Source organism: Perca flavescens, chromosome 10 (genome assembly GCF_004354835.1).
Source record: "Perca flavescens isolate YP-PL-M2 chromosome 10, PFLA_1.0, whole genome shotgun sequence".
NCBI classification, from domain to species: domain Eukaryota; kingdom Metazoa; phylum Chordata; class Actinopteri; order Perciformes; family Percidae; genus Perca; species Perca flavescens.
Genome location: NC_041340.1, coordinates 17948325 through 17973201, shown reverse-complemented (window position 1 = coordinate 17973201; position 24877 = coordinate 17948325). Strand labels below are relative to the sequence as shown.

Here is a 24877-nt window from a genome sequence, read left to right as displayed (position 1 = left end):
GTATCTCCATATGATTTTAGTAGAGAAATAAGAAATACCCAAAATATCTCTACTTTTATTGTGACTATTGTGCAATGTGGATGTCCTTTGAATACACATAATCTCTAGTCTTTTAGATAGCAATGTTTTTACAGCACTGGAATATTCCACACACTAAATGGAAGTTGAATAGAAGAAGCAGTGTAAAGATAAAAGTTTCTGGTTGTTGTGCTGATGTTACTGCTCAGGTGTTTCTCTTAATCTGTTCAATGGCCTTTGCTGAGACTGTGAAGTTTAAAAAGTAGCCTAAAGGTAATTCTCTATGAAAGCTTGCAGCAACAAGCTTGGGTGTGGATTCCTCTCTTTCACCTTCCTCCACCCCCACCTTTTTTTCCCCTCCCTCCCTTCTTGCTTCGCTGTCTCCTCATAGAGGCACACCCTTTATAGCCAAAAAAAAAAAAAAAAAAAAACCCATACATGCTGCAGACGCCCGTCGCAATGTGTCCCTCTTAACACATTCAAAAGGTCCTTCGTGGGGTTTCAGCAAAATTAAAAGTACTGATCATAACTTTTTCTCTGCTTACTCACTGCGTTGTAAGGTGCTGTACAATTATCAGTCATACGGAACAATGAAAATCTCATATTTGGCATTTTTTTTAATGCAGTCTGCTTTTGTGGAATGCGGCAAACACGTCAGAAGGTTCTTCATATGATATAAATCAATTTTTAAACAAGGCATACCTCATTTCCAGCTAGTGTTATGTAAAAGTAGTAGTAGAAAGTTGGCAACTATCACTGCTGCTTTGTACTGAGGCATGTTTGTTTCTTATGACTTTTTTTTTTTTTTTTTTTTTTTTTTTGGACAGAAAGAGATTTCTCTGTCTTTATTTTACCTCGGGTCTCTTAACCTGGGCGCCTGGCCAGGGTGTGCAGGGGGGAAAGCGGGGAGGGATAAGGAGGGAGTAAGACGGGGGAAGAGAGTCAGGGAGTGAGGGGGGATGGGCGGAGTGGGGGTGAGGAGGGGAGTAATGGAATGTAGTGGTTTGGAAAGACAAGCTAATTGAAACCAGGTTTGAGGCATAGAGGAAGGAGCTTAGACTTCACACTTTTAGAGAAAGAGCGAAACGCACTTTATCTGCCCAAAAAGTTGAGAGATACTTATTTTTCTACATGCGTACATATTCAAAGCATAAGCTCTCCAGTTGTGATTCAAACTAGAATCATCACATATAGTCTTGCCTGCATTTGTTATAATTTTTTTGTTTAAGTTGAGGTAAAGGTTGAGGAAAAAGCAGACCAGATGTGATCCTTTGTTGAAAGTCAAATTGCTTGGTGTGGAGTTGCCTGTCATCCACTGCTCCCTCTTGCCACACCCAAAAATCATTTCAGTGTAAGGGAGAGCTGCTGTTTGCTCCGCTCTGCACAGTCTTTTCTACAATGCGCACTTACTCATGTTGGGTGCCTCGCAGTTGTAAATGTCTGGCATTTCTCAAATTGCCCTTGTCAATGTGATTGATTGTGACACAGACTGCTTGAAGAGCCACACGGTGACACAGGGCTAAAAGGTCTTTGGGTAGTAGGTTGTCATTTAAGCAATAATATGTTTAAATAATTCTGTTTTACTTGGTGATAATATGGCACAAAGTACTGTATTATATATATAGGTACAGAATAAGGGTATGGACTGAAAAAAACTGGTTCAAAAACTGGTTCCTGACTGCCTGCAGCTAAAACGTTTGTCAGTTAACAGGGCCTCATCTTGGTCTGGGACTGTTTGTCTAAATACTTGCGCTGTCTACCAATGCAGCAGTACAGAGACTACATTATGTTATCACCTGGCAGACATTTGGAATTCCGAAAAACCTCATTGAAATTTTGAAGAAGCTTTATTGCTCATTTTAGCCGTCATTGGCAGTGCACAGTGCCAGTCATGCTGATTTTGTTTCACTTGCCACCCATGTGACAAACAGCATCTTTACTTGCCTTAAAAAAAGAACATGCGTCATGACTGTTTGGAGTCTCAATCATGTTGAGATATTTTTCACAGAAGCACTCTTGCCATGTTGACTGGCAGTACAGATGAGGTGTTACTCAGCTGTGCCAGTGTGAAACGGAAAGAAACTGGTCTCGAGCACACTTCCTCTTCCATTTCCTCATGGGTTTGTTGGGTGAATGGTTGGAAGGGGTGACAGCAAGGAGAGGCAAAAAGGGGAGGTGGATGTTATGAATAAGCTAAAAGAAGGGAGGGTGGTTGCAACCAAACCATAGCTTATTTTGTTCACACTTGGCATTCATTTTCCAGCAGACACTCTGAAGTCCCACCCTAGGAATTGGTTAAATAAAACAATAGCTAATGTGTAGATGCACAACTGAGGGAAGTTTAGTTTTCATACAGCTGCAAATGAGCAGCTAACTGTAGTGCAAGATTAAAAAAAAAAAAACTCTTTCTAGGCAATCCACCCAACAGCCACTCCCTTCTCATCCATCCACTGCTGGGTTGGAATGTTTCATCATGTTGTCAGTATACCCTGTGGCACACCTATCATTAGCATTGCCTGCCTTGTTGAGAAATAGTGATTTAAGAAATATGATGAGACAGTCATCACAGGTAACACATGGTACCTCTGTAAGTCACACCCATGCACATGCATGCAATTCAGACTTGTTTACTGTAGCTTCAAGCTTGGTGGGGCTTCTGCAATCATGGGATTTAGAAAGGGTGTGAATCATTTTTCTGAGAAGCCGATAACATTCACCACTGCTCTGCCAGACATCTGATATACGAATCCATCCAAAAACACTCAATCTTACATGATGGTTGCCTTACTGAACAGTCTACCTGCCCCCACTAATTGTCTGACCCCCACCCCAACCCCCACTAACACTGTTATGTGCAAGGAATGACATGGAGCACCTGTTACAAAAACTCTATTTGGAATGAGGCTGCCAAAATGTCAGGTCAAAGGGGCTTGGAATGTAAATTTAGAAATACATTCAGCTTTGTTTAGGTTTTCTTTATTTGTCACAAGACACTTAAGAATGGCAATCATCACCATCCAACACTCTATTGCTCTAAACAACTCTGTACTACTCTGGTGTGGTAAATGCTGGTATAAATACATATCCTAACACTGTGCCTATGCTTCAAGCTTTACAGCTAGGGACGTCTTATGACTACATTCTGCTGCTACGGTTGCTATCTAGCCCTCATTTTAACCTTCTTGTCTCCTGCTCCATGAATGGACTTGCATTTGTTCTTGTTCAAACAGCAGCTGTGGAAGACAAGTTGAAGTTGGGCAGTTATATGGCATGGCCTATATAAGGTTGCTATGGATGTCTATAAACCTCACTTGATATCTTCTTGATGTGGTAGAACTGTGTAAACCTTTCTCTCTCTCTGGTGTAGTTATGCCAATTCAAAAGTTGCATCTTCAACTCCGTTATTCTGCAGCTCTGGTTGTCATCATCCTATTTTTTTTACTTTGTCAGTTGCTGAATGTTCCTGGCTCTGAAACTGCATGTAGTCACCAGCCCAGGATCACTTCTCATTTCAGAACTTCAGCTATAGTCACCATGTTTTGTTTCATTTTTGCAAAACATGTTACAGTTGTTTTCTTTTGAATAGCCCAATATTACATACAATGTCTTAGTTGGATGTACAGACCTATAACAGCAACAGTTTGTTATGCAGCCTAAGAAAATAAGGAAAAACTCCCCTGAAAAACTTAGTGCTTAAGGAAAAAATGGAAGAAACCCCTCGAGAGGAATTTGTCTGAGATCCTCCCTCCTTTGAGGTCTGTAATAGAGAAAAATGAGTAGTAATAGGTGCCATCATTTATTCGGTACTTACCGCCTCATCTAGTATAGAAAGTTTAGTTTACTGTCCTTTTGTGAACATGAAGTGTAGAATATAATTTACATGAAAATTAAGACATAGCTGACTCTCAGCAAAAGCCCTGGGGTCTCATTTGTAAAACTGTGCGTAGGATCCTTACTATAAGTGTACGTGCGCCCAAAATTGGCGTACGCCGAAATAATGTCAGATTTATAAAACCGTGCGTAAGCACACCTGTAAGCAATGTTCCCTTTATAAATCACAGGTTGATTACAAGTGTGCGTACGTGGATCAGCCTCTTATCCCGCCCTGTACACGCCCATTTTTAACCATAAATAGTCAATGTAAAGCACCTTGTGAATGCTGATCAGTATGTTAATGACCCTGGCAGTTGTTCTTCGTTACACCGAATCATGCCAAATTATGACGACTGGTGGAAAAAAAAAAAAAAAAAAAACTCTCAGACATTCGGGAATTGCTGCCAATTGAATTATAATTTCGGCCTGTTGTCGCACAGCGTATGGAAACCGGATCTATAGACTACCTTTATTAATAAAATCTCCCAAATCAGCAGGCATTACGGTACTCGGGGACAGCTTTGATATACCAGACGTATATAATAAGATTTAACAGAACTATATATTATATCCAAACAAGCCTTAGTGATGAAGTTGAAGATTATATATAATATTTATTTAAAAAAACACTTAGCTGTCAGACATTTCCCTCTGGAAACAGCCGGTTTCACCCAGAATGGCGAGGACCTGTATTTGGACCGGGATGGCACGGTTCCGGCGCATTGCCCTCTCTACTGGACCCGATTCAGTACATAGATCCAAGACCGCAGCTATATTACTATTACAGCTATATTAGGGAATTTAAATCGGCATATGAGCCAGTCATCGTCATGGTCCCTGGAGTCTCTTTTTCTCCTAATTCTTCCATTCAAGTCCTACTGCACGGTCAGCAGTGCCATCATGCAGCATTACGCACGGGTTCACCGCAGTATTTATATGTTTAGTCTACAACAATTTGTGATTGTTAACACCTTGCTAAAATCACAGCAACAACTAGTGGTATCCCCCACCCCAAGATACAATTTGAAATCGAAAAGTAACAGGCAAACACACTTTTCTTCACGCAGGGTTTGTTATAAACAGTATTACATTTTAGACCGATAACAAGGACATAGAGCGTAACGATTGCGCAAGAGCTTAACGGCTGTATTTACAGACTTTGACATTTGATGATATATGCACAGTTTTAAAAACAGATATTTAGTTATTTACACTTTGTTGTGCAGTTATGTAATGGTAGGGTATTTGATGCTATCCTGTATTCCATGGAGTCGGGCCATCTCCTCCTCCTGCGCTCCGTAGCGGACAATGTGACGGCGAGACGGCGCTGATTAAATATTAAGAATGAGTTTTTATTTAATATTTGAGTATGAGGTGTTTATGGAACAATTAGCACTCAGTACAAGCGCAAATAACACGGCTGGATTTAATCGTCATATGGTGTGAAGACGTGCGTGAGGCATTATTTTGTAATACTTAAACATATTAAGAGTAGCCTAACCCTTATTCCCACATGTACTTTCGGCAGTCTGACTTCAGTTCACCACCTCACCATCTGCGTCGCCAATTCCTATTTTGTCTCCAAAATGTGAGTACGCATGGGTCAGAGTTTGCGTGGAGGACTGCACATTCTCCCGTCAAGTTTGTTTTTTATAAATCACAACCTTTGCGTGGGTTGTGGCGTACGCACGTTTTCAGCCCCGTTTTGTGCGTATGCCACATTAATAAATGAGACCCCTGGTCTTGTTTGTGATCTCGTAAAAGCAAGAAAAGATGAGTTTTCTTCAGTTTTTCCATTTTGTGGGCAACTCCTGCCAAAGTCACAATAGTTTAATCAGCAGCAGGCCAAGTTGGCGTCAGTGGGAAGGCTTTGGTCTTATGCAGGACTTGTGGTTTGGTTTAGGGCTATGTGGACTATGGCGTGCAGAAAATAACCATTTATTTTGACGCACATTCCTTTTATATGTGTCACACATGCATGTCCTATCTGCGTTTTTAAAGAAAGATTGAACCCACACTGGGGCCTGCTGTGTCTCTTTTTGTATTAGTTGGACTTGCTACGTCAAACTACAATGGAGAGAGAGGAACAGGGAGTCTATTCTGTTTTTACAACACGACTGATTTGATCACTGCTCGCCTCCTCTTTTTCCCCCTCTGCACTGAGGCCTTTTTAGTTGTTCATAATCAAATCTTATCACTAACCAGCACCACTGTGCCTGATTCACTTACGATTGAGCTTTAATCATTGTCACACTGCTCCTGTTTTCTGTTCACCAAATTTGGCAATCAAACTGATGGATTGACTACAGCTACTTTATCAGTTTCCAGTGTGCTGTGACCTACTTCAGCACAAACGATCAGTCAAACAGTGTCACCTCAGGGCATAGAAGACACAAGACTTAAGATGGGGTATAAATGCACAACAGTGAGGTGTAGAGTGCTAGGAGTTTGTTGCATCTACTTGGTGCACATGTAGATCCAACTAAATTGATAATGATGATGATGGTGACATGGGTGATGAAAATCAGATGTATTCAGCTGATACAGTGTTGCTTCTCAGCGTTTATTTGAGATAGTGTGTTTCAGAGTGCCTTTAAATGTGCATATATGACTGAATCTGGTGTTCTTGTTTATTTGAGCAGAACCTTGAGGTTGGGGAGTGACTGAAGGAAGGGGGGGCACGGTGCAGGGTGGGCGGCATAGAATGAGGCTGGAGTCAGAGAGAAACAGGACATTTCTTTGGAGTTAGTCACTGTGGGGAGAGGCTGGGCTCCCTTCCAGCTGGCCTGACGGCTCTATCAAGGAATGTATGTGACTGGGGGCCTGGGTGGGGCTATGCATGGAGCTGCTCCCTTTGCAAGCAGAGCACATTGGGAAAGCGACATGATCCGCCTCGTGGACTGTGGCGTGGTAGTCTACTCTTCACATGGCATGTGTTTTTATTTGCTTTCTCCACTGTTGGTGACCACACTTCACCTTACGGTGCATGCCTACGTGTGTGTTTGTGTGTGGGCCACCAAGGTATTGAGAACAGAGGGTGGGGCAACATATTTCTTATCTTTTGAGTCATGTATCTGACGTTATTGCAAATCACATTCCTCTACAAATCTCACAACAATAAGTCATAAGCATCTCTTTCACAGTCAGATATCTCACATACCCTTTATCTCATTTTGTTTTGGGCACAAGTAACCCTGACCCAGGATAATTCAATCTCATATTACCTTTAGACTGATACTTGACAAAAATCTACCTTTGTCATTCATTCAACTCTGTACCTGAATGACTCCCGACATGGCAGTCTGATTAATATGTCTCTGTAACAAGAGTATGGGTTAGAGAGTGTACACAGCTGCTGTTTCCCTACACAAACATAATGACAACCCCGTACTGGCTGGCATTTGTCTCAGCTATGTCCCATCTATTTCAGTATAGGTCCCGTTCAAAAAAGTAACCAAGAACAACACATTCTAAGGCAAAACTTTGACTTTTACAAGCTTTGCACCAATGTTGCTTGGTTTAAGGAGCATGTTTACTCACTTTCTCTATATTGCATTTAGCGTTTAGCATAGGTATTCAAAATCAGACTGTTTAGAAATAGTATCAGAGTCTCACAAACACAGTCATTTGGCATACTTTTCAAAAAGTAATGAGCAATTTAGTTATTGAACATGGGGGGCTGGGGTGGGGGAAGTTAATGATGGTGTTGGAAAGCCTGTCTCAGAAGAGAAAGAATTTTTCTGAGGGACATGTTCCCACTGGTAGATGCCTGTCTGTACACATCAAGTCTAGTTCTGTTTGTACTGGGACTGACAAAGAGAAGGCTTTGTTTCACAATATGCCGGTGGGTTGAAGCAATAATCCTCTCAAAGTCCGGTAAGATTTTGGGCTAGTCACAGCGGGAAAAAGTACGATTGACTTGGTATGCATGATGACAGTTGAAATTAAAATTATCAATACAGTTGCAACATTATTTTATCGATATATTGGTTTGATATGGCTGCACCATTTCTGCTGTTATACTACATTGGTTTTATACTTCACACCTTGGCAGTGCAGTCTTGTCTCACAATCATCACTCAAGCAATTAAACTAGAGCAGAGACATTTTTAAAAGAAACTTTTAAAATTCTTTTGAACTGGATTTGTTTCTTTTTAACTCTCAATTTCAAATTCCATCAAACTTAAAAAAGGATCTAGATAGATATTGTTTTAGTGTCTATCATCTCATCTGCAGAAGTCAGGTCCATACCAAACAAGTAGCTGGATTTATTTACTCAAAGGGAATGTCAGGGTCAATACTGCTACTATTGGTTAGTTAATTATTAAATCCTCTTAAGTCTCTGCTTGGTCATGGGAAGGTCTATTGAGGTACACTTAAATGTCATGAGTAAATCCTGAATGTAACCACAGTATATGTGGCTTTATGTGTCATGTTGGGACTTGCCTTTAAATGCAACAGTGACATGTATGTGAGGAATATGTTTTGTTTTCTGTCAAACATGCGTCTGAAATGTGGGATGTTGTTGCGTAAGAGAGCAGCATGATGAATTCGGGGTAGTCTTCTTTTCTATTACCCATGACTTAGTGTTCTTGTTATTTAAGTAATTTCAAACCATACTATTTAAATCACAATCCGGTTTTTGTTCTTCTGTCAACAGAAGCCAAGTATACAAGAACCACAGCATCAGACTGAAGGCCTTTGCCTTGCTTGAGCAATCCAAGGTAAGTGTCCTTAGACATAATGTAAGAGATTCACACAACACATATGTTACTGGTTAAGTAAAGGAAAAAAAACAAAACTACATTTCTTATCACCCATCACTCCACTCCAAGGCTATCTAGTCAGTGTCACCTTAGAACAGCGTTCTATTATGCGTCCAGACGCCAAACCTCTGTTGGAATTTTTGGTGCAAAGCCTCCTTTGAACCTGGAAGGTCATACAACCGCCATTCAGCTGTAAAAAGCCCACCTTGTGGAAACCTGACACTTTGCTGCTTCTGCTCCCTGTGCCTCCTCTTTGCAGCCCTCTTTCTTCCCCCAGACACCACTTGTTCCACTCAAACCCCTTTCCCCTTCTTATGAAGCAAACCCTGTCAAAAGTCTGTCAAGCTTATACTGTTTTAACTGTTTGTAGTTGGCAGTTGTGGATAATTTATTCCTTGTGGATTAGTGGAGTGGAGGAAAAGCTAGCAGAAGAAGCTTTACCAAACCTCAACTGTATGCAGGCCAATGACTATAAGAGAGGCGTATCTAGGAAAGCTCTGTGGTTGCACTCTAGGTAACAGAAACTTTTGTCTGGCTGGCTGTCCTCACATCCCCCTTGCTCAACACACATACCAGGCCATAATAAAACATGATAGTAAAATGAGCTCCTCTGTTTCCCTTTGCCCCCATGACTCCATGGTTTCCTTTAACTCTTGTTGCAAAAATTTAATATTGTTTGATCTTCAAATATGCTTTTGACGACATCATTAATCAAATTTAAGGACATGTGGCATCCACAATGTCATTCTCAGGCATGTCAGAGAAATGAAAGGGAAAGAATAAAGGACTGGTTGATTCTCATGTTGCCTGTTTGCTTTGAGACTGTCACATACTGCCTGCCAGTCTTATGATCCCAAGAACAGAGCCTTACTTATTTAGCTTCTGTTTACAACACAAGTTATATCTAATCATATGATCTTTGTCAATTTTTATGCTCCTCAATTCTCTATTTCCAAAATAGGTTATGCTATGTTAGATTATATTCTAAGCTTGTCTAAATAGGGGGTTTCTTGACACTGATAAAGAATGAAGACAGAGTGAAGTCTGTAAATATTCAGGATCCCCTCTGCACAGATGTTGTAAGCTGCTGAGGAGTCTCTTAAGTTATAGCCCTATAATTGAATTCCTACTTGGCTGTTTTCTCTCCCCTCTTAACTTATATGCTAACATTCCACTGAGAAGTTTCACAACCATTCCTCTCCCTTTCTCACTTACTATCTTGCTCACTTTCATTTTTTTACTATTTCCTCTTCTCTCCATCTCCCTCCCTCTCTCTAAGTTCCTTCCTTCCTTCCTATATTGCTGCAAGCCTCAGCTCCTCCCTGCCGCTTGCTGCCAAAAATATGTCAAAGTTGTGAGAACAAGGACAGCTCAAATAGTTCACTCTCGATCATGGAGAGCCTCAGAGGTAAAATGTGGTAAAGGAAAAGAAGTTTAAATATGAAAGGTAATTATGTATAAAAATAGATAGATGGAGGGAGAGAGAAAGTAAGAGAGATGTGTCCTAAGGTTATCCCTGTGAGTGAGGAAGAGGAATGAATGAAAAAGATATTTTCTCTCCCACGAAACATGGATTTGTTTTTCAAAAACTTAATCCAGCCAACAATAATGTGTCTTGTGTGAGTGAAAATGCTTCATATTCACTTCCCCCCTCTTATACCGAAGCTGAATAGCTCTATGTAATGTCAACAAGCCCTGAGAAGCATGTGGAAGAGAAAAAAAGTGCAGAAACAAAGATCATGTGAAAAGTTTGTCAGCTATTCTTGTCTGTTTTCATTGACCTAATAAAGAAAGGAGGTACACGTAGATGTGTAAAATGAACTGCATTGTGACCCATGTGGAAAACACAAATTCTTGTTGTGTAGTTCAAATACACACTGGCTGGGATCAGAAGGGCCTGGTTAAGATACTATAACTGGCAGTGTCAATTGTCCTAAGTGGAATTTGATCTACATGAGTAGAATCATGGATAGCTGGATCTTTGGCACTGCAAACTGCATTGTTTGTCCTCTTCATACTCACACATTTCAGCTGTTTGATGCATATAATGTTGCAGTTACTGTAAGGCTTGAGCTCTTGATAGACTAGCTTTAGTTAAATCACACTGACAGAGGCAAAGAGAGTAAGCGAAAGGAGGCAGAAGATCAGGTTGTAGATGCCTGCGAGTGGTTGCCATCACATTTGACATAAACACCATCCCAAACTCTGGTACTATCACAGTCTGTGGCCCTGGCTCTTGTTATTCAGCCCTGAGAGTGTTCAAAAGGCTATTTTAGAGAGTGGGCTTAATACTACCTCAAAGCATTTGTTGCATTTTTCAGTATTTCCAATCACGCAGGACCAGTCTATTTATTGACTTGTGTTAATTGGCGTATTGCTTATTGTGTGGCCTTGGACAGGGTCTAGGGAGAACAGTTTGCAATCCACTTGGCATTCCACAATGTCTGTTTATTAATGCTTTCTCACACACCCTAACATAAAAAAAGATACAATTATATCAGATGACAAACAGGTCTCTGTCTCCCAGAAACACACACACACACACACACACACACACACACACACACCACACCTAGATTTACAGCTTATTGTTTGACGTTACAGTGAACTAGCCAAAACATCAGTGTTGCCTTCTTTTAACCTTGTCATTTGTTTAAAATACTGTATACTTGCAGCCTGGTGTGGAGTGCCAGATGGCTGTTGACCAAGTGATGCTTATTACAGACCCTTTTGAAACAGTTGTTTCTTTATCTCTGCCTCAGGGTCCTCTTGTTCCCAGAAGCTTGTTATCTTGCAGAACAGTGTGGCAGCTTCAGTGAATAGGGAAGGGATGTGTGGCTTACTGGTATAATTATGTTACTTACAGTTGTGCAAAATAGTATGGGAAAAATGTGTTTTTCAGTAATATTAATAAAATTACGTTTTTTTTCAAGCTTCGGTAAATTTGTGTTTCTGATCACATGGAGATCCATCTCTTGAGGCAGTTTCTTATGAGTTTACATTTCTTATCTTGGTATACATATATATTTAAGTGTATGTGAATTAAATGATCACCCAGTTTGCCTTAAATAATGGTCTTGGAGGTTTACTTATCTCATGGTAAAGATAGAGCCAAGACAAGCCAAGTGAAATAGATCACACAAACAAAGGAAGACACATAATTGACACCCCCAAATATGAAGTGCATAGTTCACTATGCAGAAGTTGTATCTTGCCATCCTCTGCACAAGTATGTGATAAGACGCACCAGGAAGTAACATAATTATTCCCTTATTGAAATGACTGGTTGTACAGCTTTGTCAGTATATAATGGTGCAAAATCATTCAGCAAAGAAGTCTTTAATTACTGTCAAATATTGACTGGTTGCTGTTGGTATGATCAAGTCAAATGCTGTAGCATTTGATCAAAACACAGCACACAGAATGACCTTACCTTTTTAAATGAAAATATATACAACCACAATCTGTGATCAGTGTAAAAAATTTAAGTCATTTTGCACAACAGTGTTTGCCAAATGAATGTAATGTAAAAACATGCAAAGCATTGCTGGCTAGGTAGAGATGCATAGCTCAAACAGCTTAAACTAGTGTAATTGGAGGTGTGGTTTGAGATGAGTTTGGTAATAATAAAACAATGTGTTGTCTGTTTCATAGAGCAGAGTGGGTAGGACTAGTCAACATGTTTGAAGAGGCTGGTCTGAGAATTATGTTAACAAACCTTATTATCTTCGTGATGGTTGCAAATGTGTTTACTACAGCACACACAAAGATAGACAGTTATAGAAAAGGTAAGCAGGCCTGTAAACTGGCTTGATATGAGCTGATATAAATATGGTGAATTGTTACATAATCATTTCTTAGTTTACTTGTTTTATGGCCAGCAATATAATGTTGATTGACCACACCCAGTAAGTAACATATGTGCTTTTATGTTACTGAGTAGACCTCATTTGAGTATTTGACTGCTGTTAGTGAATTTGCTTGTGTGTTAAACAGACGGCATGAACCAACATGCTGGTGTATGCGTTACTGTGCACTTCTGCACCCCTGTGTGTGTTTTCATAAAGCAAGGCAGCTTTAACAATCATTGTTCTCTTTATTGACATTGGAGTTGTGGTGTAGGTGCAGGATTGGGCTGCTTTCCTCAGGGCAGGGTGTGGTCTGACTCCAACCAAATTTCCAAAACACAGAACGCCCAGGAGGGAGGAAGGGGGTCGAGGCTGTGTTTTCTGAAAGGGTTTTATCACCATCTAGTGTTCACCATTGGGTCCTACAAACCAGACATACTTACAGAGTGGGGTTGGTAAATGATAAATATAGGGTTTATCCTAAGGGTGAAAGAAGAGCATTTTGTCTGGAATAAAAGACTTTGTGAAAATAAAGTGATGCATTGTTTGTCATGATTTTGTCTTAATGATTATTATTGTCTTTTCTTTATGCAGGAAAACCAAGATAGAGTTTCCAAGACAGCAGGGCTTAAATAGAGTAAAGCAAAAATAAGGTATTTTATAAAGTTAAAGTCACAATAAATCCCTCGTACCTATATATGTCATCCTGTATACCTTGGTGAAATTGCAGACTTCCTTGTATTTTTCTCTCAAACACATTATTTGTATGGTAATGTTTACAGATGGCTAAAGAGGAGGAAACCAGAGAGGTTCTCTTTCCAGATTGGGAGGGTCCAGACAAAACTGGCTTGACCATTGAACAGAGTGGAGGAGAGATCTTTGTTAAGGAAGTAAAAGGAGAGTCACCTGCAGCACGATCTGGAAAAGTATATGAAGGTAGCAAATAATCTTTTTCTCAAATCATAAAGTATGAAGTAATATTGGTCTCACCCACATACTGACTATTATTCTAGTATACTTAACATACTTTGCTGCTGTCTCTTTAAAACTCATAGGTGACCAGATTGTGGGTGCCACTGTCTACTTTGATAACATGAGCTCAGAAGAAACAGCTGAGCTACTGAAGACATTGAACCGCCACAAGGTTGGACTGAAACTACAAAACAAAGGAGACAAATCCCCTTGCTGCTCGCCCTTTAGCACACCATGTCGTTCACCAATCGGCACCCTGACATGGGAAGGGAAGACCCGGTTTGGAGGTTCCAGTCCAGACATCGTCCTTGTAAGTTCTTTTTTTTAAAGCGGTGATAGAATGCAAAACCGATTTTACCTTGTCATAGTTGAATAACAACAGTTCGGTGGGTAAATAGGACATACTGTACATAGAAGCTCAAAATCCCATTGACACCCCTTTACTATGAAAATCTCATATTTTGAAACTGCCGCTGAAAATGGGCGAATCTCAACAAAGCTAGAAGCTGACGTAAGCATCCCAAGACCTGTACCTTTGTCACGCCCATGGATGTATTAAGAGAACGGCCACGCCCCAACATTTACATAGGCTACACAACTGACCTGAGATCAGGTAGTCTTCTGAATCTAGGTCGCGCAGATCTCTGCTATTCCATTACAAAATTCACTTCTGAAACGTTTTTATGCGAGAAATCAACTATGTAAAGCTCAAATATGGGCCGTTTTATGAAAATGTATGGCTAATTGCAAATTTTGTCCGACTGTGTGTCGGAGTTCAGCGGCCGGTGCTGCCTGTGTTGCTGCCTCGCCGCCTGGCCTGCCTTCCTTCACAGACCCCGGCCTGCTGTGAGCTCGATTGAGCTCCGTCACGGCAGGCAGCCCACGGCACTCCATACCCGTGCAAAGTCACTGTTTTTTGGGTGAATGGACTACCAAATGCCGCTGCCTGGACAGAGCTCCAGGGCCTGCAGCTCCCCTTTTCCTGCTAAATGCCCGGTGTGTGTGAGTCAGAGCGCGGTCAGTGAGCTTGTTACGCCAGCAATCTCTTACCACAAGTTCCAGTTAATCTTATAATGTGTGTAATTATAATGTGTTGAGTTATTTAAATAAACGATCAGTGAAATAAACGCCTCTTGTCCGCAAGTCTCATTGATAGAGCCTGCGGCTGGATGGAGCTAGCTCTATCAATGAGAGCTAGCTAGCCTCCTCTTAGAATTCCTCTGAAATTCACAAAAATTTATAAAACTGAAATCAGACACCATTGTTAGCTTTATACGACCTTGGGGTAGAGGTTATATAAGTGGCGTGACGAAATTCAAACTATAAATATACTCTAATTACGCTGAAAATGAAGCTAACTATCCATGATTTGTAGCTACACATAGCTAGGATTGAAGGGACAGTCGCAGCTAACGAAACCCCTAGTGTTCACAAAAAGTTCATTAAATTGAAATCTGACACCATTGTTAGCTTTGTAAGACCTTGGGATAGCTGTGATATAAGTGCCGTGACGAAATTCAAACTGTAAATATAGCTACTATAGTTATGCCGAAAGTGTAGCTAGCTAGCAGTGTTCTTTTCCCATTGTATTGAATGGAACATATAGCTAGCTAGCTGCTCCTCCTAACAAAATGCCTGACGTTCATAAAAATGCCTTACATTGAAAACGGACACAAAGTTAGCTTTGTAAGACTTGGGGTAGCTGTGATATAAGTGCATCCACAAAGGGTGACTTTGCCCTGGGTATGGAGCCCAGCAGGCTGCTGCTTTCTCGTCAGACTGTGTGGAGCTCCTAAAGTCCGACACGTCCTACCAAATTTGCAATTAGCCATCAATTTGTTGACTTCTCGCATAAAAAAGTCTCTGAAGTGAATTTGGTAACGAAACATTGCAGTTTCTGGAATATAAAATTCTGTCGCGTCTCTAATGTGTTTGTATGGGGATTCGCTCAACCAATCAGCGCGCGTCTCTAATGTGTGTGTATGGGGATTCGCTCAACCAATCAGCGCGCAGCTCATCTAAATATTCATGAGCATACCATATTTGGAAGAAAAACTCTTGTTACAAATATGGCCAAAACACAAGGATGCATAATGGCCAATAAAATATCAACCAGGCCATTTTCAGCCCAACCAATGTTACATACCCCATTAGGAGACCATAAGGAACAGTGTGAAATACCCTATATAATCATTCTATCACCCCTTTAAAGTTATTATTATTATTTGATCAGTGATTTGTTTATGGGGAAATTTTTGAAGAAAATACATGTTATAATAATATTTCAATATTGTATGTCTTCCTGTCTTTTTCTATCAACAGAGTGGGGAGGATGAGGACTATAAGAGAATATACAAAAAAAAGATTAAACCAAGGCTGAAGTCTGAAGACCTTGCAGAGGGAGTAGATGTTCGCACAGAGCGGCATAGCAGCACAAGCAGCGATGGCAGCACAATTACTACCATCACCCGCCGCATCACTACCTACACCGTGGATATGCCCGGTGGCATAAGTGAGCAACTTGAACTGTCAGGTCCAGAGTTCAGGGGCCTAAGGCACGAATCTGGAGATGGCTCTCCTCATATCAGAATCTCACATGGCAGCCCTTCAGGTAAAGTGGGAGCAGAAGGGAGTTTTGAGTCAAGCAATGTCTCTTACACTGGGCCCCAAGTTAGCTCCACAGAGACACGCTGGGGCAGTGGGGGAGTTCAGACCACAACAACTACAAGAGAGATAGAAGGTCTCAGATTGAAAGGGCCTAACTTTGGAGTAACAGGAGGTAAAGAACAGAGAGGCTTTGAGATCTCAAGAGGAAGTGGAGAGCAAGGTGATGGAATCATTCAGGTGTCAGGAACAAGCACGACACTAAGAGACAGCACAAACACTGGTAGTAGGCATGTTACAATAGGAGAGTTGGGAGGTGCAGAGATAACCTCAACTGATGAGAACAGAGGGTCAATTAGTCTGTCTTTACCAGGAGAAAGCATGCATATTTTGACTTCATCCATGAAAAAAACACAGGAGGGAAGTGTTGACACCAGTTTAGGGGAAAGGACAAAAGTGAAGGTATCTGAAACTACCATCAGTTCCTCGCAGGAAAAGGGATCAGGCAGTAATGATATTCCGAATGTCATACTTGGTGGATGTTCCATAGGTATTGATACTGAATCGAGAAGTGGCAGGATAGGAGGATCAGCAAAAACAGTAGGCAATGTTACCTCAGGATATACCTCGGGGCCAGGCAAGATTTCAGTGGCAGGTGTGGATGTCAACCTTACAGGTTCCACGTTGAAAGGTGAGGTTGATGTCAACCTGCCAAGCACAAAGGGAGGAATAAAAGCATCTGGAATAGACACTGACGTTCCAGGCTATGAAAATGAGGGCACTGTGAGTGGCATAAAAACAATCAAGATGCCTGTGTTTGGAATGAAAGGAAACAAGAAAGATGGAACTAGTGTTGAAGTTAAACTTGGTGATGCAGGTATGTCAGTACCTGTGACAGAACTAGACATCAAAGGGAAAGATAAGCAGATCAGAGGTCCTAACATTGAAGGACCACCTGTCAATGTAAAACTTCCAGAGGCTGACTTCAAAGCACCTGAAATCAATTCTAGCATTCAAACTAAAGTACCAAAGAGTGATAGCAAATACAAAATGAAAGTATCTGAGGTTAAAATTCCATCTTTATCTGGTCCAGATATAGATGTAAACTTGAAGGGTTCCAAGGTAGAGGGAAATATTGATGTAACAGTGTCAAAGACGGAGGGAGAAGTTAAGGCACCTAAAATAGACATTAAAGGTCCAGCTATAAATATTGAGGGGAAAGGAGATTTAAAAATGCCTCAGATAAAGATACCATCATTTGGGGCCAAGGGACCAAAAGTTGATGTAAACGCTTCTGGGGTTGACATTAAAACACCAAAGGTTGATGGTGGGGACTCTAATGCAAAAATGGAAGGAGTGACAATCAAGTTGCCATCCAAAACAGGTCCCACAATTCCAGAATGGGATATCAATCTGAAAGGAAGTCAGGTGAAGGGAGATGTGGATGTGTCAGTTCCAAAAATTGAAGGACACACAACAAAACCTGAAGTTGAGATCAAAGGACCAGAAGTAGATATTGAAAGGCCTAAAGGTGGCTATAAGATGCCTGGAATCAAAATTAAATCGTTTGGCTTAACAGATCCTAAGGTGGAAGCTCCAGATGTTGATATAAAAGTTACCAAACCTGAAATTGACATTAAGGCACCTGAGGTCGACATTAAAGCATCCAAAGTTAATGTTGAAACCCCAGATGTGGACATAAAATCTCCGAAATTGGATATTGACATTGAGGGACCAAAAGATGGATTCAACCGGTCTAAATTTACAAAGCCATCAATTAACCTGAAAGATCCGAAAGTTGAAGGGGATTTGGCTGTGTCAGTACCAAAGATTAAAGGAGATATGACAGTACCTGATGTTGAATTCAAAGGTCCAGAGGTCAATATTGAGGGGCCAAAGGGTGAATTTGAAATGCCTAAAATCAAAATCCCATCATTTGGCATCAAAGGTCCAAAGGCTGAAGGCCCATATGTTGATATTAACCTCTCAAAGGCTGACATTGATGTAAAAGCCCCTGATGTTGAAATTCCAGGGCCAGGAGTTGACATTGAAGGACTGAATACATCACTCAAAGGATCCAAATTCAACATGCCAACCATATCAGGACCGAAAATCTCCAGGCCAAATGTGGATGTGTCCGGTCCAAAGATAAAAGGAGACAAAAAAACACCTGAAGTTGACATCAAAGGTCCAAAGGTTGAAAAGCCAACGGGTGGATTTGACATCCCTAAAATCAAAATGCCATCAATTGGCATCAAAGGTCCAAACATAGAGGGTCCAGATGTAGATATAAATCTTCCCAAAACAAACACTGATGTGAAAGCACCTGGAGTTGACATCAAAGGTCCAGAGTTTGATATCAAAGGGCCTAAAGGTGGATTTGACATGCCTAAAATCAAAATGCCATCAATGTCAGGACCCAAAATGCCAGATCTGGATATGAGTCTGAGTGGGCCCAAAGTAAAGGGAGATGTTGATGTGTCAGTTCCAAAGATTGAGGGTGACATAAAAGCTCCAAAGATTGATATCGAAGGACCAGATGTTGACATTGATGGCCACAAAGGAGGATTCAAAATGCCTAAAATCAAAATGCCATCATTGGACATTAAAGGTCCAAAAATGGAGGGTCCAGATGTTAACATAAACCTACCCAAAGCTAACATTGATGTGAAAGCACCTGAAGTTGACATCAAAGGTCCAGAGTTGGATGTCAAAGGGTCTAAAGGTGGATTTGACATGCCCAAAATTAAAATGCCATCAGGACCCAAACTGCCAGATGTGGATTTACATCTGAAAGGGCCCAAAATAAAGGGAGATGTTGATGTGTCAGTTCCAAAGATTGAGGGTGACATAAAAGCTCCCAAGGTTGATATTAAAGGACCAGATACTGACATTGATGGCCACAAAGGAGGATTCAAAATGCCTAAAATCAAAATGCCATCATTGAACATTAAAGGTCCAAACATGGAGGGTGCAGATGTTGATATAAATCTTCCCAAAGCTAACATTGATGTGAAAGCCCCTGACTTGGACATCAAAGGTCCAGAGTTTGATATGAAAAGGCCAAAGGGTGGATTTGACATGCCAAAAATCAAAATGCCATCAATATCAGGACCCAAACAGCCAGATTTGGACATAAGTCTGAGTGGGCCCAAAATAAAGGGAGATGTTGATGTGTCAGTTCCAAAGATTGAGGGTGAGATAAAAGCTCCCAAAGTCGAAATCGAAGGACCAGATATTGACATCGAAGGCAACAAAGGAGGATTCAAAATGCCTAAATTTAAAATGCCATCCTTCGGACTGAGAGGTCCAAATGTAGAAGGGCCAGAAGTTGATGTCAGCCTACCAAAAGCTGATATTGATATTAAAGAACCTGAGTTGGATATCAAAGGACCAGAGATTGAAACTAAGGGTCCAAGTGGTAAAATCAAAGGACCCAAATTCAGCCTGCCAAGCATTTCAGGACCGAACCTTTCCATGCCAGATGTGGATTTACATCTTAAAGGGCCCAAAATAAAGGGAGATGTTGATGTGTCAGTTCCAAAGATTGAGGCTGAAATAAAAGCTCCCAAGGTTGATATCGAAGGACCAGCTGTTGACATTGATGGCCACAAAGGAGGATTCAAAATGCCTAAAGTCAAAATGCCATCAATGAACATTAAAGGTCCAAAAATGGAAGGTCCAGATGTTGATATAAACCTTCCCAAAGCTAACGTTGATGTGAAAGCCCCTGAAGTGGACATCAAAGGTCCAGAGTTTGATATCAAGGGGCCAAAGGGTGGATTTGACATGCCTAAAATCAAAATGCCATCATTTGGCATCAAAGGTCCAAACATGGAGGGTCCAGATGTTGATATAAACCTGCCCAAAGCTAACATTGATGTGAAAGCACCTGATGTTGACATCAAAGGTCCAGAGTTGGATATCAAAGGGCCAAAAGGTGGATTTGACATGCCTAAAATCAAAATGCCATCAATATCAGGACCCAAACTGCCAGATGTGGATTTACATCTTAAAGGGCCCAAAATAAAGGGAGATGTTGATGTGTCAGTTCCAAAGATTGAGGGTGACATAAAAGCTCCCAAGGTTGATATTGAAGGACCAGATATTGACATTGAGGGCAACAAAGGAGGATTCAAAATGCCTAAATTTAAAATGCCATCCTTCGGACTGAGAGGTCCAAATGTAGAAGGACCAGAAGTTGATGTCAGCCTCCCAAAAGCTGATATTGATATTAAAGAACCTGATTTGGATATCAAAGGACCAGAGATTGAAACTAAGGGTCCAAGTGGTAAAATCAAAGGACCCAAATTCAGCCTGCCAAGCATTTCAGGACCGAACCTTTCCATGCCAGATGTGGATTTACATCTTAAAGGGCCCAAAATAAAGGGAGATGTTGATGTGTCAGTTCCAAAGATTGAGGCTGAAATAAAAGCTCCCAAGGTTGATATCGAAGGACCAGCTGTTGACATTGATGGCCACAAAGGAGGATTCAAAATGCCTAAAGTCAAAATGCCATCAATGAACATTAAAGGTCCAAAAATGGAAGGTCCAGATGTTGATATAAACCTTCCCAAAGCTAACGTTGATGTGAAAGCCCCTGAAGTGGACATCAAAGGTCCAGAGTTTGATATCAAGGGGCCAAAGGGTGGATTTGACATGCCTAAAATCAAAATGCCATCATTTGGCATCAAAGGTCCAAACATGGAGGGTCCAGATGTTGATATAAACCTGCCCAAAGCTAACATTGATGTGAAAGCACCTGATGTTGACATCAAAGGTCCAGAGTTGGATATCAAAGGGCCAAAAGGTGGATTTGACATGCCTAAAATCAAAATGCCATCAATATCAGGACCCAAACTGCCAGATGTGGATTTACATCTTAAAGGGCCCAAAATAAAGGGAGATGTTGATGTGTCAGTTCCAAAGATTGAGGGTGACATAAAAGCTCCCAAGGTTGATATTGAAGGACCAGATATTGACATTGAGGGCAACAAAGGAGGATTCAAAATGCCTAAATTTAAAATGCCATCCTTCGGACTGAGAGGTCCAAATGTAGAAGGACCAGAAGTTGATGTCAGCCTCCCAAAAGCTGATATTGATATTAAAGAACCTGAGTTGGATATCAAAGGACCAGAGATTGAAACTAAGGGTCCAAGTGGTAAAATCAAAGGACCCAAATTCAGCCTGCCAAGCATTTCAGGACCGAACCTTTCCATGCCAGATGTGGATTTACATCTTAAAGGGCCCAAAATAAAGGGAGATGTTGATGTGTCAGTTCCAAAGATTGAGGGTGAAATAAAAGCTCCCAAGGTTGATATCGAAGGACCAGCTGTTGACGTTGATGGCCACAAAGGAGGATTCAAAATGCCTAAAGTCAAAATGCCATCAATGAACATCAAAGGTCCAAAAATGGAAGGTCCAGATGTTGATATAAACCTTCCCAAAGCTAACATTGATGTGAAAGTACCTGACGTTGACATCAAAAGTCCAGATTTGGATATCAAAGGGCCAAAAGGTGGATTTGACATGCCTAAAATCAAAATGCCATCAATATCAGGACCCAAACTGCCAGATTTGGATATGAGTCTGAGTGGGCCCAAAATAAAGGCAGATGTTGATGTGTCAGTTCCAAAGATTGAGGGTGACATAAAAGCTCCCAAGGTTGATATTGAAGGACCCGATGTCGACATTGAGGGCCACAAAGGAGGATTCAAAATGCCTAAATTTAAAATGCCATCCTTTGGGCTGAAAGGTACAAACGTTGAAGGGTCAGAAGTTGATGTCAGCATCCCAAAAGCTGATATTGATATTAAAGCCCCTGAGTTGGATGTCAAAGGACCAGAGTTTGACACTAAGAGTCCAAGTGGTAAAATCAAAGGACCCAAATTCAGCCTGCCAAGCATTTCAGGACCGAACCTTTCCATGCCAGGTGTGGATTTAAATCTTAAAGGGCCCAAAATAAAGGGAGATGTTGATGTCTCAGTTCCAAAGATTGAGGGTGACATAAAAGCTCCCAAGGTTGAAATCGAAGGACCCAATATTGAAATCGAGGGCCACAAAGGAGGATTCAAAATGCCTAAAATGACATTGCCATCATGGAACATTAAAGGTCCTAAAATGGATGGTCCAGATGTTGATATAAACCTTCCAAAACCTAACATTGATGTGAAAGCACCTGAAGTTGACATCAAAGGTCCAGAGTTTGATATCAAAGGGCCAAAGGGTGGATTTGACATGCCTAAAATCAAAATGCCATCATTTGGCATGAAAGGTCCAAACATGGAGGGTCCAGATGTTGATATAAACCTTCCCAAAGCTAACATTGATGTGAAAGCCCCTGATGTTGACATTAAAGGACCAGATTTGAACATTGAGAGTCCAAGTGGTAAAATCAAAGGAGCCAAATTCAGCATGCCAAGCATTTCAGGACCCAAACTTAGTATGCCAGATGTTGATTTCGGCCTGAAAGGGCCCAAAATAAAGGGAGATGTTGATGTGTCAGTTCCAAAGATTGAGGGTGACATAAAAGCTCCCAAGGTTGATATCAAAGGACCAGGTGTTGACATCGAGGGACAAAAAGGAGGATTCAAAATGCCTAAAATGACAATGCCATCATTGAACATTAAAGGTCCAAACATGGAGGGTGCAGATGTTGATATAAATGTTCCAAAAGCTAACATTGATGTGAAAGCCCCTGAAGTGGACATCAAAGGTCCAAAGATGGATATCAAAGGGCCTAAAGGTGGATTTGATATGCCTAAAATCAAAATGCCATCAATATCAGGACCCAAACTGCCAGATTTGGATATGAGTCTGAGTGGGCCCAAAATAAAGAGAGATGTTGATGTGTCAGTTCCAAAGATTGAGGGTGAGATAAAAGCTCCCAAGGTCGAAATTGAAGGACCAGATATTGACATGGAGGGCCACAAAGGAGGATTCAAAATGCCTAAATTTAAAATGCCATCCTTTGGGCTCAAAGGTCCAAATGTTGAAGGGCCAGAAGTTGATGTCAGCATCCCAAAAGCTGATATTGATATTAAAGCCCCTGAGTTGGATATCAAAGGACCAGATTTGAACATTGAGAGTCCAAGTGGTAAAATCAAAGGACCCAAATTCAGCATGCCAAGCATTTCAGGACCAAAACTTAGTATGCCAGATGTGGATTTCGGCATGAAAGGACCCAAAATAAAGGGAGATGTTGATGTGTCAGTTCCAAAGATTGAGGGTGACATAAAAGCTCCCAAGGTTGATATTGAAGGACCAGATGTTGACATCGAGGGCCACAAAGGAGGATTCAAAATGCCTAAAATGACAATGCCATCGTGGAACATTAAAGGTCCTAAAATGGAGGGTCCAGATGTTGATATAAATCTTCCCAAAGCTAACATTGATGTGAAAGCACCTGAAGTTGACATCAAAGGTCCAGAGTTTGATGTCAAAGGGCCAAAAGGTGGATTTGACATGCCTAAAATCAAAATGCCATCATTTGGCATCAAAGGTCCAAATGTGGAGGGTCCAGATGTTGATATAAACCTGCCCAAAGCTAACATTGATGTGAAAGCCCCTGATGTTGACATTAAAGGACCAGATTTGAACATTGAGAGTCCAAGTGGTAAAATCAAAGGACCCAAATTCAGCATGCCAAGCATTTCAGGACCAAAACTTAGTATGCCAGATGTGGATTTCGGCATGAAAGGACCCAAAATAAAGGGAGATGTCGATGTGTCAGTTCCAAAGATTGAGGGTGAAATAAAAGCTCCCAAGGTTGATATCGAAGGACCAGATGTTGACATTGAGGGCCACAAAGGAGGATTCAAAATGCCTAAAATGACAATGCCATCATGGAACATTAAAGGTCCTAAAATGGAGGGTCCAGATGTTGATATAAACCTTCCCAAAGCTAACATCGATGTGAAAGCACCTGATGTTGACGTCAAAGGTCCAGAGCTTGATATCAAAGGGCCAAAGGGTGGATTTGACATGCCTAAAATCAAAATGCCATCATTTGGCATCAAAGGTCCAAATGTGGAGGGTCCAGATGTTGATATAAACCTGCCCAAAGCTAACATTGATGTGAAAGCTCCCAACGTTGACATCAAAGGACCAGATTTTAACATTGAGAGTCCAAGTGGTAAAATCAAAGGACCCAAATTCAGCATGCCAAGCATTTCAGGACCAAAACTTAGTATGCCAGATGTGGATTTCGGCATGAAAGGACCCAAAATAAAGGGAGATGTCAATGTGTCAGTTCCAAAGATTGAGGGTGAAATAAAAGCTCCCAAGGTTGATATCGAAGGACCAGATGTTGACATTGAGGGCCACAAAGGAGGATTCAAAATGCCTAAAATGACAATGCCATCATGGAACATTAAAGGTCCTAAAATGGAGGGTCCAGATGTTGATATAAACCTTCCCAAAGCTAACATCGATGTGAAAGCACCTGACGTTGACATCAAAGGTCCAGAGCTTGATATCAAAGGGCCAAAGGGTGGATTTGACATGCCTAAAATCAAAATGCCATCATTTGGCATCAAAGGTCCAAATGTGGAGGGTCCAGATGTAGATATAAACCTGCCCAAAGCTAACATTGATGTGAAAGCTCCCGACCTTGACATCAAAGGACCAGATTTTAACATTGAGAGTCCAAGTGGTAAAATCAAAGGACCCAAATTCAGCATGCCAAGCATTTCAGGACCAAAACTTAGTATGCCAGATGTGGATTTCGGCATGAAAGGACCCAAAACAAAGGGAGATGTCGATGTGTCAGTTCCAAAGATTGAGGGTGAAATAAAA

General features: G+C 41.1%; 1 protein-coding gene across 1 annotated transcript in view; it reads left to right on the top strand.

The window, feature by feature from the left end:
- Nucleotides 1-24877, top strand: part of ahnak (AHNAK nucleoprotein) — a 37413-nt gene that overhangs the window by 806 nt on the left and 11730 nt on the right. Inside the window, 8 exon segments of the mRNA XM_028589001.1 lie at nt 8552-8615; nt 13100-13158; nt 13288-13441; nt 13561-13787; nt 15800-21415; nt 21746-22136; nt 22257-22640; nt 22758-24875. Coding sequence (XP_028444802.1) covers nt 13288-13441; nt 13561-13787; nt 15800-21415; nt 21746-22136; nt 22257-22640; nt 22758-24875 — 8890 coding nt within the window. The 5' untranslated portion in view covers nt 8552-8615; nt 13100-13158.